Source organism: Falco cherrug, chromosome 2 (genome assembly GCF_023634085.1).
Source record: "Falco cherrug isolate bFalChe1 chromosome 2, bFalChe1.pri, whole genome shotgun sequence".
Lineage (NCBI taxonomy): Eukaryota > Metazoa > Chordata > Aves > Falconiformes > Falconidae > Falco > Falco cherrug.
Genome location: NC_073698.1, coordinates 92,087,952 through 92,104,406, shown reverse-complemented (window position 1 = coordinate 92,104,406; position 16,455 = coordinate 92,087,952). Strand labels below are relative to the sequence as shown.

The 16,455-nt window shown below is 39.0% G+C and overlaps 1 protein-coding gene across 11 annotated transcripts in view; it reads right to left on the bottom strand.

The window, feature by feature from the left end:
• SCML2 (Scm polycomb group protein like 2) overlaps window positions 1-16,455 on the bottom strand; it is a 71,763-nt gene that overhangs the window by 15,246 nt on the left and 40,062 nt on the right. For all 11 annotated transcript variants that reach the window (XM_055702407.1, XM_055702404.1, XM_055702405.1 and 8 more), the window contains 3 exons: window positions 7,832-8,082; window positions 2,857-2,992; window positions 769-972 (listed from right to left, as the gene is read on the bottom strand). In XM_055702407.1, coding sequence (XP_055558382.1) covers window positions 769-972; window positions 2,857-2,992; window positions 7,832-8,082 — 591 coding nt within the window. The remainder of the gene's footprint in view (window positions 1-768; window positions 973-2,856; window positions 2,993-7,831; window positions 8,083-16,455) is intronic.

Below are 16,455 nucleotides of genomic sequence, written 5' to 3'. Positions count from 1 at the left end.
CTTTCACATCTGGTGTTAAAGTAAGGAGATTAGAGTAACAGAAAGTCTTTTTATCGCCAGTGATAGAATTATGAATTGATGTGCTAACTGCTATATGGATACTTCCCAGCCTAGGAGGAAGAGAAATGTCAAGCAGCAGTTACTCGGTTTAAGATACAGATAATTTATCTATAAACCTGCCATTAATATGTAATAGAAATAAACCCATTCCATAATAGGGGACATTGGTGGATGAACACTGACCTAAGATACTGCTACAATTCTGGGAAACAAGGGAAGGGAAGAAGCAGCTACTTTAACATGTGGAATCACTTGCCTGGAAGCTGAACAGATTAGTTGGAAACTTTTCACTCACTTGGTTAAGGCATCAAGAATACAAGCACTACGTATGGATAGGATTATGTGAATGACTTGACTTAAAGCTGATTATTTCACTTGTACTAAGTTTACTTGACAAATGTTTGGCTACAGCTACTAAACGAGGCACATGAGCTCCACTTAAGAATCTAACTGTACTGCGTATATGTAATCTAATGCTGCTATTGCCAAATTCTAATTTAAAGAATTGTTCAAATCATCCTGGACTCCAAGTGAGACAAATCACATCCGCCAATACTCCCTTAGAAAAGGAGTTCACAAGTATATGTTCTTGACTGTGCTTAAATAGTTAGAGAAGTGATACAAACTCATTGCAGCTACTTCAGTTCTGCCCTACCTCAAATTTGCAACCAAGTGAAGAAACAGAAAAAACAAATCATCTTCACATACCAGTTATCATTTCCCCTCCATGATGGCCAGATCTCAGAAATCCAAAGACTGTTTTGGATTGATAGGCACAATCCACACAAGCCTGTACAGCCTGCTGAAGTACCACATTGACAGGACCTGGTCCAAAGTGATCTGGAAGCTGCTGAACCTTCTTCTTATCCAGGTGAGGCCCAGAATTTCCATGCTTGTTGACATAAACACACACTGAAAAAGAAGAAGCCATGTTTACTGCCAGGGAAAAAAAGACATGTTTCCAAGCTAGAACTGCAAACTGTCTTCATAGTTTTTAAATTTTGAGGAAAAGATTTACTGATCAACTCAAGAAGCTGAACACACATATATACTTTCAGAGCATGCAAAAAGTGCTCTGTCTTCTGTTCTCATGCCTGAGTCCTAAACCCACTTCTTTCTGGTCTCTAAAGCCCTTCTACATCTCACTAATGTAACAAAGCTGTCATAATCTGTGCTTACCTTTTAATTTGACTAATCTCTGTTCATACACTAGTTCTAATAAAGGAGAAATTTCTGGCAGGTACTCTAAACTACGATGCCATGGTTCTTAAAAGCTGGCCTTACCAAGTTACTGCCCTAATTCTGCTCCTGTTTGAGAAGCTGCAACAAAGTCAACCCTATGGTATACACCTACCACTGATGCTCAGTTCTGAAGCACACATATAACGCTAACTTGTGCATGTGTAATGGCTACTGAAGGTCTGTACTTTCAGAAGCCCCAAATCACTCATGTATGATTTCCACACTGCAACTTGGCCTTCTCTGCTAAATAAAATTAACATATTTCTCTAAAAAAACTGTAAGGTGGTTTAAAGCTTAGCACAAAACAATCAAATAGAACTTTTGAAATTACTTTTTATAGAGACTATGCAAAACTGTCTTTCAAAAGGAATGGCGAGGCAGAAAAAGCATGGGAAAAAGCCCTAAGTGAAGATTTTTTCCTTTTTGGCCTTGGCTGTCACAGGACCAGGAATGCACCCAAGACATTATCACAGCTTCATGAAAAAACGTGTCCCTGTGGTAATTAAGCAGACAATCTAAGCATTCTGTTATACAAAAGACTGCCATAATTTCTGAACTGTGGTATTATTTGGGCTTAGTTAAAACTCTGTCGTTAAAAATGAAATATTTCTGTAAGGTTTTTAATGATCTTATGTCTTCATGCATATCTGCTTACTCTCTGATGTCTGCAAGCTGAAAGAACCTACTTGTACAAATAAAGATACAAATCAGCAAAAACAGTTTTCATGGCATCTTCAGCCTGGCCTCAGCGACAACTGCCTCTTTACAGGTTTATTTTCCTAGGAAACATACATATTTTCCTGTCATCCATGACTGAAGTTGGGTGTGAGAAGAGCCTGACAACTTCTATTGTTAATACAGGTTTTAAATGTAAAAAACACCCCAAACAAAATTATCATAATTTATGGAGTTTTTAGAAAGTTCTGAGATTTCAGTTGACAACAAACAACTTGCTTCACTACAGGGTTACAAGTTCTTCAATGAGTTAGTTCATGTACTAGCTTACTTTTCTTTCGCCAAACCCTTCCAAGACACATTTCATTATATATCAAAACCAAGCAAACATAAGAGGAAGGAGGAATGTATTTCCTCTGATTGCCTTCACTTCATTTAAACAGTCCGAGTTGTTTCTTTTAATGTAAGGCTATACAGAGATAAAATCTCCATTTTGTTATATTATAGTACAGCCTGCACGATATCAGACTATCATATGGGGTTTTAGCTACATCTATTCCCATTTCATACATTAAGGAGTGGGACAGACATGAAAGAGCTGTACAATTTCCTTCTTCAGGCAGGAACAACTGCCAGGTCTAGCAGATCTATCAAAAGCCCCTGTGCTCCAGCACTTCCTGCTATAACGCAGGCATCAAAATACTAGTTCTGCAAAGTAACACTAGCACCTGCAAGTATATTTAAAAAATAAGGTAGCTGGATAATGACTTACAGTAATAAGTTTGCAGCACATTTTCCATAAAATGACACTGCTAGTTTGCTTGAAATGGAAGCCATTTCACACTAAAAATGTAATTATTTTTTTTCTTTTCCTTTTACCTGTGGATATAACTGCTGCAGTTGCACCAGTCAAACCAATTCCACTTTTAAGTATCTGTGTAGTGCCACTGTCCCCCTCAGGAGAAGAATGAGGAGAAGGAGATGCAGGAGTCAGTTGTTCCAGTAAGACTTTTTTCTGTTTAGAGGAAAAAAAAAAAAAAAAAAGAAAAAAGAGAAGTCAAAATGTTTAATGTTGTTTAGGGAGTCTGCAAATCCTTTTTTGCTATCAGTTACCATCTTACTGAATATGTGGGGTTTCTTATTACAAAATTAATACACACAGCAGAGAAGATATTGTCCAGGAAAGGAAGACCAGAAACTGTCAGTTTGCATTTACAGCTACTTAAGTAAAGCAGTGGAAGAAAAAGGACTTAAAAAAAGAACCCACCTCTATCTAAAGAGTAGGAAAAGAATGAGCTTTATATATCAATTCACAATGTTTCTAAATCCTAGGAAGCACAGAAGAGGTGTTTTAGATTATTTTCCTGTCCATACCTTCCCAATCATCTGGGTTTATCACAACTCAAATCAATTAGTTGGGCTGTGTATTTATTCCCATATAAAATTTGAGTCACATTTAGGTGTCAACTTTACAGTGTACCCAGATATTCCCTCAGCTCGTTTCAAAGAGGCTGAAATTCTCAAGTAATCACTTTCAGGAATTGGTGCTTTACAGAAAATATCAAATAAACGAGTAGTTACAATCCAGTTACATGGCTTGCCAAAACCTTTTCCTTTCCCAGGTCAGACTTACTTGCAGCTTATTATACAACAGACAACCAGAGTTCTCAGCACAGATTTAGAAATTGGTCAGTGTGCTTTACCTTCCGCCTGAGAAAGGGAGAGTTTTCTTGCAATTTGGTTTGGACTGGGTTTTAGAAAAGAGACATGAACAAGGAAGGCATTTCTAATGTGCTTTGACATGCTATGAAAATATATGGAAATAAAAGAAATAATGAATTGAAGAAAAGTTCATCACCTCTCCCTTCACCATTTATTCTTGCATGAGAACAGATTACATTCTCATTTTCTTACCTATCAAAAAAAATTAGGAATATAAGAGATTACCCAAGGTCTTGGCACTGCTGAAGGCAGCAGTGACTTGGCTACTCATATGGTAAGGATATACTGCAAAAATTGATCTATAGTGAAGTGAAAATTCAGTCAAGTTGCTAAGGGAAGCTAAGCCCTCTTCCACTTAGCAGTATTCATCCTTCACACTTTTAGAAGCAGCATATTTTCCAAATAATATATTAAAAAACATGTTGAAAGCAAACAAAACATACAACTTCTTAACAGTTAAGCAGTGCTTAACTTCTTGACAACACCTATGAAGAATAAATTAACTTTCTTCTGAAATACAAGGCACTTCTATGAAAATTTCTGTGCCCCTTTCCAGTTCAGAGAAAATAGGCGTGGCTGGAGAAACTACTTGACAATATGGCACTGCATGGAATCATCATGAACCTAAGGAGCAGACTGCCAAGGCTACTGCGAATGAGACGAGGTGGCTCAGGTCAGACACCGAACCAAGCTGTGATGTATTACTTGTCAGGAATTGCCTATGTATCTTAACGTTGGGTGACAGAAAGGTCTCCATCCTTAATACAGAGAGCAAAAATGCACTTGGGAAGACTCAGCTTTTGATCGGAAGTCTGACATTCCTGAAGGCCCCTCTAGAGCAGGGACTTTTTTTTTTTTTTGGGGTGGGCACAGTTGCCTGTCACTGCACTACAAAAATATGGGTGGTCAAGTTGAAGGGAAAGAGGAAATGGGAGAAATGGAAATACAAAAACAAAAAGACAAACACTAAACTGTAAGGCACCCTCCACACCCACACTCACACATCAGTGTGGTGAGGCTACCCAGCCATCTTCTACCTTCTCCTTCAGAAGCAAGAAGGAGCACCTATTTTAGAGATACATCGTGTTATGCTCAGCTGAGGTTCTCATTTTGCAACCCCAAACTGAAGAGCAGCAAATTGCGATCCCAAAGCCATGTTGTTTCACAAGGCAGCCCATGTTCCCAGCAGGACTCAGCACATTTGCTTGGTCAGGGTGTCCTGGCTGGCCCCTGCCAGCTGGGAGGGCATGCCAGCTCTGTTTGCCCACATAAAGCAATGCTCACAGTCTGGCACCACATGGCCAACTTCACAGGCTTTACCCTGATGCTTAAAATTCTCTTCTTGTGGGGTCGAATTTAGGGCTATGATCCACACTTAGACAAGGCACCTCTTCAAGAAATTCTGGAAGGATGTATTTGCATTGTTATGCAAAGTATACTTTAAAAATAATGAAAGAGATTCAAAGAGATTTCTTCTCCATTATGACACAGTAAAACATACAGTGCAAACTGGGGGAGACAAACAGAAAACAAAACCCAACATGCATCTCATGCTTACAGAGAAGCTTAGAAAACTTAGAAAACTAGAAAAATAAAGGAGAAAAATGACAACGGCTCAACATTCCCACTGTATAACAGAAGTTAATACCTGCACAATGATAAACAATGCAACGTAACAAACATAAAAGGGCAAGGAAAGTCAAACAGCTCTACAGAGTATCAGGCATTGACCAATCTCCCTAAATACACAGGTTTTGAACTACCACAAAGCCAGCTCACACTTGAAGCACAATTACTTAGCCTGAAATCTGGAGGGTTTTTCTGGATCAGTATTGGAAAAGAGAGAGGAAAAAAAAAAAAGGCACTTTCAAATCTCTAGGCGCATACCACTTGCATTATATTTGCATATGTATTGTGAGGTATATAGGCTCTATGGCACTCCATGTCAGATATACCCTGTGTGTGCAGAACTCCCACAAAGCCCCATTTCTTCTTTTTACCCTCATGGTAACAGGTGTAACAGTCCAATGAAGACCTTGCAATAAGATCTTAGCAATTTAACCATGTACCAAAGCAATAACAACCTCCCGTGGATTCTCAAAAGGAGCTTGTTTTTTTCGAGTTTTTAATGCAAAACTTAATGTAGTAAAACTCCCAAGTTAGATTTATCAAACATAGATTCTGCAAAACCTAACTTTGAGTTGCCTGGTCCCACAGGAGAAATCAGGAGTGAGTAGAGGTACTTCAGATTCACTGCCTCAAGACATGGAGTGTCAGCAGTAACCCCCATTACCAAATCAAATCCCCACAAGCACCTCACACAGATCAGGTGCCAAATGCAGTGCTCCAAGCAGACACTTTCAGACACCCAGTGTTTAAAGCCCAGAAGCCTCCTCTAAGGGTGACATACCTCTAACTATTCTTTCAAAGGATATGCAAAGCCTCTCAATTTCTTTTTCATCAAACACGGAGGACAAAACTCTTACATGAAAGTGTGCATCCTGCCATACCTGAGTACATCCTGAAGATATGAAAGTCCTGTGTTCGGTGCTCTCCTTTAAAGACCCCCAAAGACTTACAGAGAATACCCCATCCACAAGCTGTGTCTGGATGGGAGCACCTTTATCCCCTTAATCTGTGTCTCTGTGCACTTCTATACACCAAGCATGAAATAAAGCTGGAGACCACTTGTATCAGTAGCCTACCAGTCTGGATGCCCAACTGGAAGGGGCAGGCAGCAGAGGAGACAGTGCTTGCCTTTCAATTTCTGGTTCCCAGAATAATTTCTTACTTTGTGGTCAACATTTCAACAAAGTGCCTGCTTCCAGTTTTGTGCTAGAGCCTTCTGGGTATACTCCAACAATGTTATTTCCCTAGCACTTTACACTGATCAGCACTATCACTGAAGGGAGAAGTCCCCCTGTGCCATGACTTCACCCCTTCCCTCATACCACTAGCAATAGATCCCATAGCCCAGTGATCCAGACTGGAGGAGAAACCCCCCCAAACTTCAACTTTTTGAAACTTGAGGGTGAAGGAAAAAAAAAAACAACAAACCCCAGAGAAAACAGTGCCTCCTACTCTCCCATTGGTGCTAATGCAAAGGATGAGGAGCACAGGGACAGACAACTTGTCTGGGGAAAGACACTGCAGGATTGCTACTCCTGACAGCCTGCAGTGGGTGAGCCAGCCTCAGAAAATAGATTTTACTTCCACAGCAATTCAAATTGCCTTAAATCTGCCCTGCTGTGATCCTATCCTTCTCTGCAGCAGCCACAGCACTTGTGCTTTTTTGGGGTGGAGCAGACACAGAAAGAAGTAAGAGGGATGGATGCTGGGTTAGCTGTCTGGCAGTTCAGCTCCTCGAACTAGCTTGCTCTGGGATTGTTTACCCACCAGTGGTGGCATCATGAGGGAGTGGGAAGAGGGGGGTTTACAGCAGTGCCAATTCATACCTGATCTAACAGCTCCAGAGGAGCTGAAGCTAGAGGCAGCTGCCAATACTCCAGGTCTGACTCAGCTTGGCAGGGAGAAAAAGCAGAAAGGCATCATGGCTTTCAGACCAGGGCAGAATTAGGCCCACACCTGCAGAAATGTATTGCCTGGAAAGAAGCTTCCTGCATCATGCCAGTACCTCAAGGATTAGGGTGTATCTAACAGATTTCGTTCGGCAAATCCAGACGTATGCTTAAAATGCCTAAACTCTGCAACAAAGCCCTCACTGTTCCTAAGCCTTTGTTTCTAAACATGAAACAGAAAAAAAAAAGAAAAAAAAAACAACACCAAAACCGCAAACTATACATATGGTTCAGTAACAAAATAACCCAGACTAAAAAGCCTAAAGGCTTCCCTGGCTTATGCAATTTCACTGGAAATAGCTGTCCCAGAATAGTATTCTTCAACATCAACAACTCACCCATAAATAAATCAGTAATCTTGTTCTGGAATAAAATAATCCACAGAAGTTTATACTGAAATATTCCAGAATATTTATTCTAGACTTTTTCTTGTAATCAGTTGCTGAAAACAGTAAAGCCCTGAAGGCTGAAGACAGAAAATTAAATAATAATTAAAAAAAAAATCTCACTACGAAATTTTGCAACATAAAATAAAGTAGTAGATAAGAACTAACCTTTTTTCCAGGTTTTAAACTTTTTTTCCTTGTTTTAAGATTTTCAGTATGAGAGGTGCTTTTTGTCAGGGGAATGTTTTTAGGAGACCTGCCCTTCTTGGGAACTGCAGACTGTCCAGGGGGTTTGCCCCGACCTGGTTTCCTGCCCCGTTGCGCTGGTACTGGAGCAGATTTCTGTGGAGACTGCATTGAACGCCGGGTCACTTTGGAAGGGGAAGATTGGATTTTTGCACTGCTCTTTGTAATGGAAACTGAAGAAAAACAAAAACAAAAGGGAAGGGGGGGAAAACCTCAAAATGAACGATGGAAAGCAACTTTTCTAACAAAGGCTTAAAAAAAAAAAAAAGTAGTGCACAATTTACATGGTAAAATAAATATACTGGATATTTTGAACTTAAGTGGTTGGCATGAAACTATGTAACTTCATTAAAGCCAAAGAGAACTCTTCATAATCGATTTTTAAGAGGGGCTTTCCTAAGAGAAAAACATTCAAATGAAAATTAAAAAAAGAATCCACTCACCTTATAAATGCTTCCCATAATTTAATTACAATAAGATATTTCTAAAGTGCCATTCATCAAGAAGGCCTTCAAAATACTTCACAAATTATACAGCCCATAATACATCTGTTCTCCTCTAAGAGCAGTTTTCACAATTACAAGACATGTCAACTACATCTAGGGAGCTACAAACCAGTTTTAAGTAGCAAAGAAAATCCCCCCACTGAAAAGGAGAAACCAATGATAGGCAAAGTATCATTGATGAGCATTTGTCCGAGATGCCAGTTTAGAAAGTTAAGTTCACATATAACTATACCTAGATTTTTCTACCTGGAGCCATCCAGATATAACATTTTATTTGGAAGAAGGACTTCCAAAAGTCAAACACAAAGTATTTTTTTTATGCATTCTTAACACTGAAGTGCTTCTCTGTTGAATATCCCATCCCAAAACAAAATTGATCCAGTATGTATATGATCTGACTGTTTTATAATGTGGTGTGAAGCTGCAAGATGTTACCAGATTTCATTGAACAGAACTTTCTAGTCAGCAATGTTTTCCAACCAATTCACTCTTCCCTGAAGTAATAATGATAATTTTATTTTAACAACCTGTTTTGCAATGGACAGTTTAGAACACCAGAAGGATGCCAAACAGAACCTAAAGATAAGGATGTATCTTCAATGTCCTGCATCCTTCAATGAAAAGATGGACCACACCATGCTACAGTAGCATCTGTATCCAACAAAAAGCAATTACTAAGTCCAAAACTCCAATAAATATTCTGTTTTGTTGGTGTGATTGCTGGCAGGTAGACAGATGCATAAATTGTGGAAAAGGTAAGCAGAAGATGAAAATGGGAGATTTTGTGACTTCAAACCACCCTTGTGAGCGGTGTGGGAAAGGCACATGCAACGTATATGAAATAATTTGAAGGCTTTACACTAAAATTAGATGGCTTTCTAGTATAGCACTGCCCCTACCACAGCCTTTTACATCTCACTGATGAAACTCTTGTGATTCACCCTAACCTTAGATACTACGAACTAAATGTGACACAGCTTAGAAGCATTAAAAGTTAGGGTTCAAATGGGCTTTGACTATGCCAGTCATCGGTGTCTGAATCAAAGTGCTACTACAGACTTAAAGTGGAGTGTAAGGGGCTGCTACTATTTAATTTCCTGGATCTTTGTGAATTTGGAATATTTCTTCTCCTAAAATACTACGATGTTGAGGCTTACTGGTAAGCATATAAAACATGAAATAAAACACAAAGATACATTTGAAATGAGATCTTGAGAGACGAACATACTTAAAGGTAGAGTAACAGTTTTAATGTCTAGCTCTATGAGTGATATTTACCTTAACAGTCCAGCACCTAGCTTTACAACTGTTACTTTAGCTCTGAATTTTTATTCAGGAATTAACTGTTATTAAGTATTTGCAATAGAAAATGTCACAGTAAGATGAAATACACACTGCAAACTGACTTCTTATAAAATACAAGTACTACTGACACACATTTTTAAAGCTGCAGAAACATTTACATACATTGCTATTTGTCTGATTCAGTTACTAATCTAATACTCCTAAATGGCAGTTCAGAACAAGTCTCTTCATTATGGCTGCTTGCAATCCTAATACATCAAATACAGACATGATATCCCTTGGTATTTGAAAAGGACCACCTTCTGGATGTGCAAAGTGATCACTTCCCTTTTATTTATGTATGCTGAAACTTATTTTCATGTGCAATGACAACTTAAAATAAAATGAACAGAACTTTAACCAAATGCTGGCATAGCATTACTTTTATGTCTCTGAATTGCTGAATGACATCTTGCATTAAGCTGTACATCTGGAAAGCAAAACACTATCAACTGTATGCTGTACAATACAGCTCTACATACTGCATCCTGTATTATGCTTACACCAATGTAAAATGCAGCTATTTTTTTATTTATTTTGCCACACAACTAACTATATATTTAACGAAACAATCATGACCTCATAAAGAAATGTTCTTTCACAAATTCTTTGTGCCTCTGCCTACGCTGAAATCTAGCAAATGCATTTCTACTCTCACACAGTAAAGACACAGCTAAGGTTAAATACACAGCTAATTGCAATGTCAACAGGTTCTAGGAGCACAGGTATGAGTGTTGGGATACTGGGCAATCCCTACTCCCTTACAGAAGGACATTTACTGGACAAAGAGCAACAATGCAAACAGCTCCAATCACAGGCTGCCCTCTTGAACCACACACACCAAGTACACTTATGTCACCATCTTCCTACCTGTATACGCCAGAGGACCAAATATTAGCAGCATTAACCATTAAGGGGAGGGTCAGGTCCCATTTGGTATTTTTCCTTCTGCCTAGGGCTGAAGCTGCTCTTTTCAATAGGCAGGACTGCAACAAAGCCCATGCTGCCTGGGCAGGCTCCTGGAGATAGCAGCAAATGAGGAGACTGCTATTTGCATTTGTTGATTTAAGAGAGGATGGGGGGAGCGCAAGGGAGTGGGAGACTGCTAAAGTAATTCCCATATTGTCTGCAGGCTGTATTGACAGTGATCATCAGTCACCTGCTCATACTTCCTTCACCCGGGCCTTCAGAAGGAGACCAAAGGTTACACTGGGTCACAGGATCTGGAGGGAAATGAAAAGACATGCAAAATGGAGCTGCCAACCCACTGCATCTGTAGACAGAGTTATCCCCACTAGGCCACATGTTCCAAAAACTAAGACATTTTAATAGTCTCATGAGAACTTGTTAAAATATAACGATGAAGAGAATAGAGAGAAAAAATGCCAAGCTCTGCTTGCAATTACTGCAGTATTTAGCTGGGATATTTACAACCAAAAAAGCACATTTGCCTTTTCAGGATGCTGCTTTGCATCACAAAGGCCTTCTCATTTGCACAAACAAAATCAAGCATTTGTGTCATGTTGCTCTTCCACACAAATATCCACTGCTCCAGCTTCAGGAACAGGATGCATTGCATGGCACTCTTGTTTACACCCAAAAACTGTACTGGCATCCTTAATAACTGAAGAGCACAGATTACACTACACAAACACACTTTAACATAGTAATGTTAGCAACGGCATTGCTAATGTTTAATGCAGTTAAACACCATTTTCAAAGTTCAGAGCTCTAGTTATACTGTCACATTAATGAGGGCTATAGGTGACTACCTCTATGCAACACACAAACGGCTTTCATACTTTCAATTATTGCTTATTCAGAACATTCTCATTTTCCCCCCAAACTGTTCCATGAGAATTCCAATACCCACAAACTTTGTATCCAACACATGTAAGAGAAACCCCAAATCCAGTACATTGGAACTCACAGCCTAAAGATGCTTTGCCACAACTCAGTCCTGGTTCGAACTAGCAGATCCACTGGAGTCAAACAAGCTCATTTGCATGAGAAGGACATGAAAGCTTAGACAGCCAAATTCTGCTTGTAGAAGCAGAAAAACTGCCCAGACACATGCAGAACTGCAAAATTTGACCCCAGAATGTTATCCCTGATATCTCTTGCCAGAATAAGTCAGATATTTAAGACAACTGTGAAATCTGAAGCCACTGAAACCTCCAGCGCTTGGGAAGGGGATGGGACAAGATGACAGCTCAAAAGCCTGAATTCTCATGCAATTCTAATTAGTAAAATACCCTCAGATAATCCACAGTGATGGTTTAGCTCCCTATTTTTACAGAAAGTGAGGGAAAAGAGGTTCAGATTTTTAATATTTAAACATTAGAAATCTACATTCAGGTAGTGTTACAGAGCAGCAATTACAAGACAAGACTTTAAAACGCTTTTACTTTTTAGTGAAATTACATGCAGCAAGGTAGAGACCGATTTTGCCATACATTTTGTGAACACAGCATTGCTACCTTAGGTGAAGGTGCCAATTAGGACAGTAAAAACAGTAATCCAGTGTTTAAACCAGCATTGCTTTCAAGACAGAAACAATTCTAATTGTATGTCAGTATTGCTCCTATGCTCCCACTGAGACACAAGCCAAATGTTCTTCTGAGAATAAAAAAACCTGGCTGTTCTCTCACCTACAGATAAAAAAAAGAGGCTAAGAGATTTAGCAACCTACCCTAAATCCATGTGAGTATTCCACAGCAGAAGTAATGGAAACTTACCTCCTGACTTTTAGCCTGGGATTTTAACTGTAAAATTCACTTTCCTTAATACAGTAAGTTATTATCATGATAGTTTTGACAACTGGCAAAGGAGGTGGAAAAGATTAGCAATTTTTCAAAACAGCTTACTGCCAAGGATTATAAAAATTTATGCCCTTATGTCTCAATTGAACAAGAAAGCCATACAAAAGCGTAAATATCTGTAATACATGCCACCTCTTTCTATCTGTGTTTGGATTACTTCCGATTAAGAGGTAGCTGCAAGATCCTAATTGATATGTTGCTATGATACAAAATCAGTTGTAAGTCATCGTTTTGCCATCTAAAAAGCAACATTGCATTTGGAAGCTTCAATATCAACCTTGGCAAGACATGGACGTTACGGCTTACAATTTTCTTCTTTCTAGGTTTTAGTTTCTGCTACCAGTACAACAGAAGGGAAAAAGGAGGAAAGAAAAAAGGAAAGGAAAGGAAAAGAAGTCTCTTGCTACCTTCTGTGAAAAACCCTAGCCTTCCTTTCACAGCCCTGAAAGGTGAAATGGAGGGCTCCAAGCAACATAAGACCAAACCAGAGGAAAGGAAAGCATTGCTTTGCTAGTGACTTCCCCAGGCAGCGCTGTAGCACCACCTTTGGTCCGTCACCCCACCCCAGCCTCCCACATTTTGTTTCAAGAGCTAGGCAAGACAGCACTTATGGAACAGACCTGTGAAAATACTAGTTATGCTCCATCAAAACCCACTGCTAACCAAACTAGCGTGCATTACTTCCAAAAAATCTACTTTTAATAGCTCAGCTGGAGCAGGGGGTGTGAGGGAGTGCAGGGTACAAGCAAAACAAAAGAAAGACTCCTTGGAAGATCTCTCCAGTTAATCTCAAGAAGTGTGAAAAGCCAGCTTCTAAATCTCACCCTTCAACAAAGCATTCCTTTTGCAAATTAACTAAATTAACTGTATTTTGTTGATAAGCTGAGAAGGAAGAGAGCAAGTAATTACCCAATAAACTATCAAAGCAGCACAAACTTGAGTTAACTTAAGACGATTTAGGTGTGCTAATGATGAATCTGTCAATAAGCCTGGCAAAGCCTAGCTCTACACATCAGGTAAGAGTTTTAACACGCCGATTCTTCGCCCCACCATTACTGATTCTGACCAGGTTTTGCCATCATTTTTCCCCAAATAGCATCAGCAGGATGAAACGAGGGGCCAAAATGAAACAACAAAATGCAACAAGCTTCAGGGGAAGAAAAAAAAGAAACAAAGAGCATGGGTAGTGCAATGCCACAATTTGTTTCATCTTGATATCTGAATGACAGAACCCATATTCTTAACATAGCTTATAAGTACTAACCACGTATTTCAAAAAAATCCACTCAATCCCATCCACTAGTTGGGCAACACAACTACTGTTGGTATTAGTATACACAAGACCTGAAAAAGAGCAAATAAAAAAAAATTTCTCCATGTAACAGTTAAAAATACATGTGTTGCAGTACTTCTAATTCAAAAGAAAATTACAACTACCTTATAAATAAACATGGTAAGATGGTGAGGAAACCAGACTTACAGTAAGGTCACAGCTCTGGGAAAGGCAAAACCTTTATTTTTTCTTAAGTGATTACTGCCCTGTAGCAGCACCATCCAGGCCTTGCTGCAAGATGCCAAGAAACATTAATACCAAATAAAAAAAGCTTAACATGTGAGAGAATGTGGCAAACCAGATTTTAGCCTGAAGCACTCGAGGAGTGTTTCATGTACAATTCTGAAGACAGCATAAATCTGCTTACTGTACGTGCCTGATTTAACTACTGTGACCTGCTCATGAAAAGACGCTGGCTGCACTGAGAGAAAAATGAAACCTTCAGCAGTAAGAAATTGTACCATTTACCAACATTTGGTTTTTTCTTTGATGAAACTTAAGAATAACCATGCTTATCTGATTTTTTTTTTTGGCTACTTTAAGCAACGCGGAGTCTTTTCACAGATCTAACTGTAGCTCCATCTAAAGTTTCAATACTTCTTTTGTTTCACCTGCAAACATATGAGTAGTACTTATGTTTATATTGATGTTGCACATTTGTGTACAGTTCAGCTGAAAATACAGCACAGCTATTTTGACATAATTTCATTCTCAGTAACAGAGAAGTGCATCTCCAGTATCTAGCTTGGAAAAATCTGCACAAAGTAAGCATTGAGAGCACGCTGAAAATTAAATAGAACTAAACTAAGAAATCATAAAACAGAAAAATGAGATACTTTTTAATCTCTGCTTGAGCCTGTTACTCTTATTGTTGCAGACGGCTTTTGAAGGAGACCTTTAACATCATAGGCTGATTAGCGTAATGAAAGAAGATTGCTCTCACCGACAACAAATGCATTGAATTGGGAGAAGAGCAATGAGGGGACACACAATGTGGAAGGGATGGGAGACAGAGGACAAGGACGGAAGGAAGGACGGATGGAAGGCAAGCCACCAAGGATAAAAGCTACAGTGTACCACTGTTTTTATGGAGATTACTACAATATCTTCCTTTGGTTACCCAAATTCTCTCCTGTACAGCGCAGACAGCAGTTCCTCCTTCGTGAGTTCTTGTATCACCTTTATCCATCAAAGATCCAGCTTCATAAGACTGTGGGGATCAAGGATATACAGAAACTGATCCCTCTCCAGACGCTGTTCACATCCAAATGGTAGATACTATTTTATACTGAAATCAATCTTTGCAGGTGAAACTACTTATTTCCCACATGGCTTGTCACCAGTTGTTCTTTTGTTTTCTCTCTTTTATGGAAAAGGTTGTACTTCTATTATAAATAAAAAGGTGGGTTGCCTGAGTAACTACCATTGACATGTAATGACTAAACAGTAAAATGAATTTATATAGAAAAGGCAAACGGAAACTGCTCTGACAATATTCAGTCATCTGCCATCTACTTCAATCATAAGCCTCAGATACGACTAGCTACAGTGCAATACAAGAATATTCTTAGGCATAGTAACAGCTTTATATTATTCAATTGAGTAAAATAAAAATTACAATCTATGGTGATTAAACAGAAAAGCATAATATGTTTGGCCTGGAAAAAGAGTTAATAGAAAAACATCCAAAAGATATCAAACTTTAAAAGCCTTTTTAAAGCATATCAAAAGCAGTGCAGAAGTTACATGGACCCAACAAATGGTCAAATTTCAGAATGAACAAATGTGGAAGATAACACTACAGCAACAAGATTAAATGGGGTTTTTGTGTTCATACTCACTCAAGGAAACTCATCCCATCAGTTCCCATATCAGAACTTCTCCTCACAGGGATTTGAAACAAGCGCCCTGACATGAAGTACCAGTGGGAGAGGTCAGGAAACAGAGATAAAACAAGCAGTAAAGAGATGGCAGGACATATAGCACTTAGGAGTTTTAAGGAATTGAAAAAATGGAACGTCTAACCTACCGATGGTACTGTGCAAGTTTGCGCTTAAAACTGCCTCAAGTTCAGAGGCTTAAAAAGGTGGTTAATGTGATGCCAACAGTTTAGCCAGCAAGGTATGGACAGGACAGCTTATGTTTGTACTGGCCAAACGGCTAAAAGCACTTGTACAGAACAGAGGTAATGAACCCAAAGATAAATACAACGTATTGGGAGAGAGCCAATCATAGCTTTTGTAGAGAAAAGTCACATTTTGCAAATGTATTATTGATCTTTTTTTTAAAGGAGTCAATAAGCAAGCAGATAATGGAAAGTCAATTGATGTAGTCTCTGGATTTGCACTTGTCAAGATCTCACACCACGATCTTTTAAAAAAGTCCTTAGCTGGCAATGGATATGAGGGAAGATACTCATGATCATTCTAAAGAATTTCTTGGAAAATACCAAATGGTGGCCAGGAATAAACACGTTTCCACAGTCAAGAGAAGACTCTAGAAAATCCTGATGAGATCTCTGCTTGGGCTTGTGCCATTCAG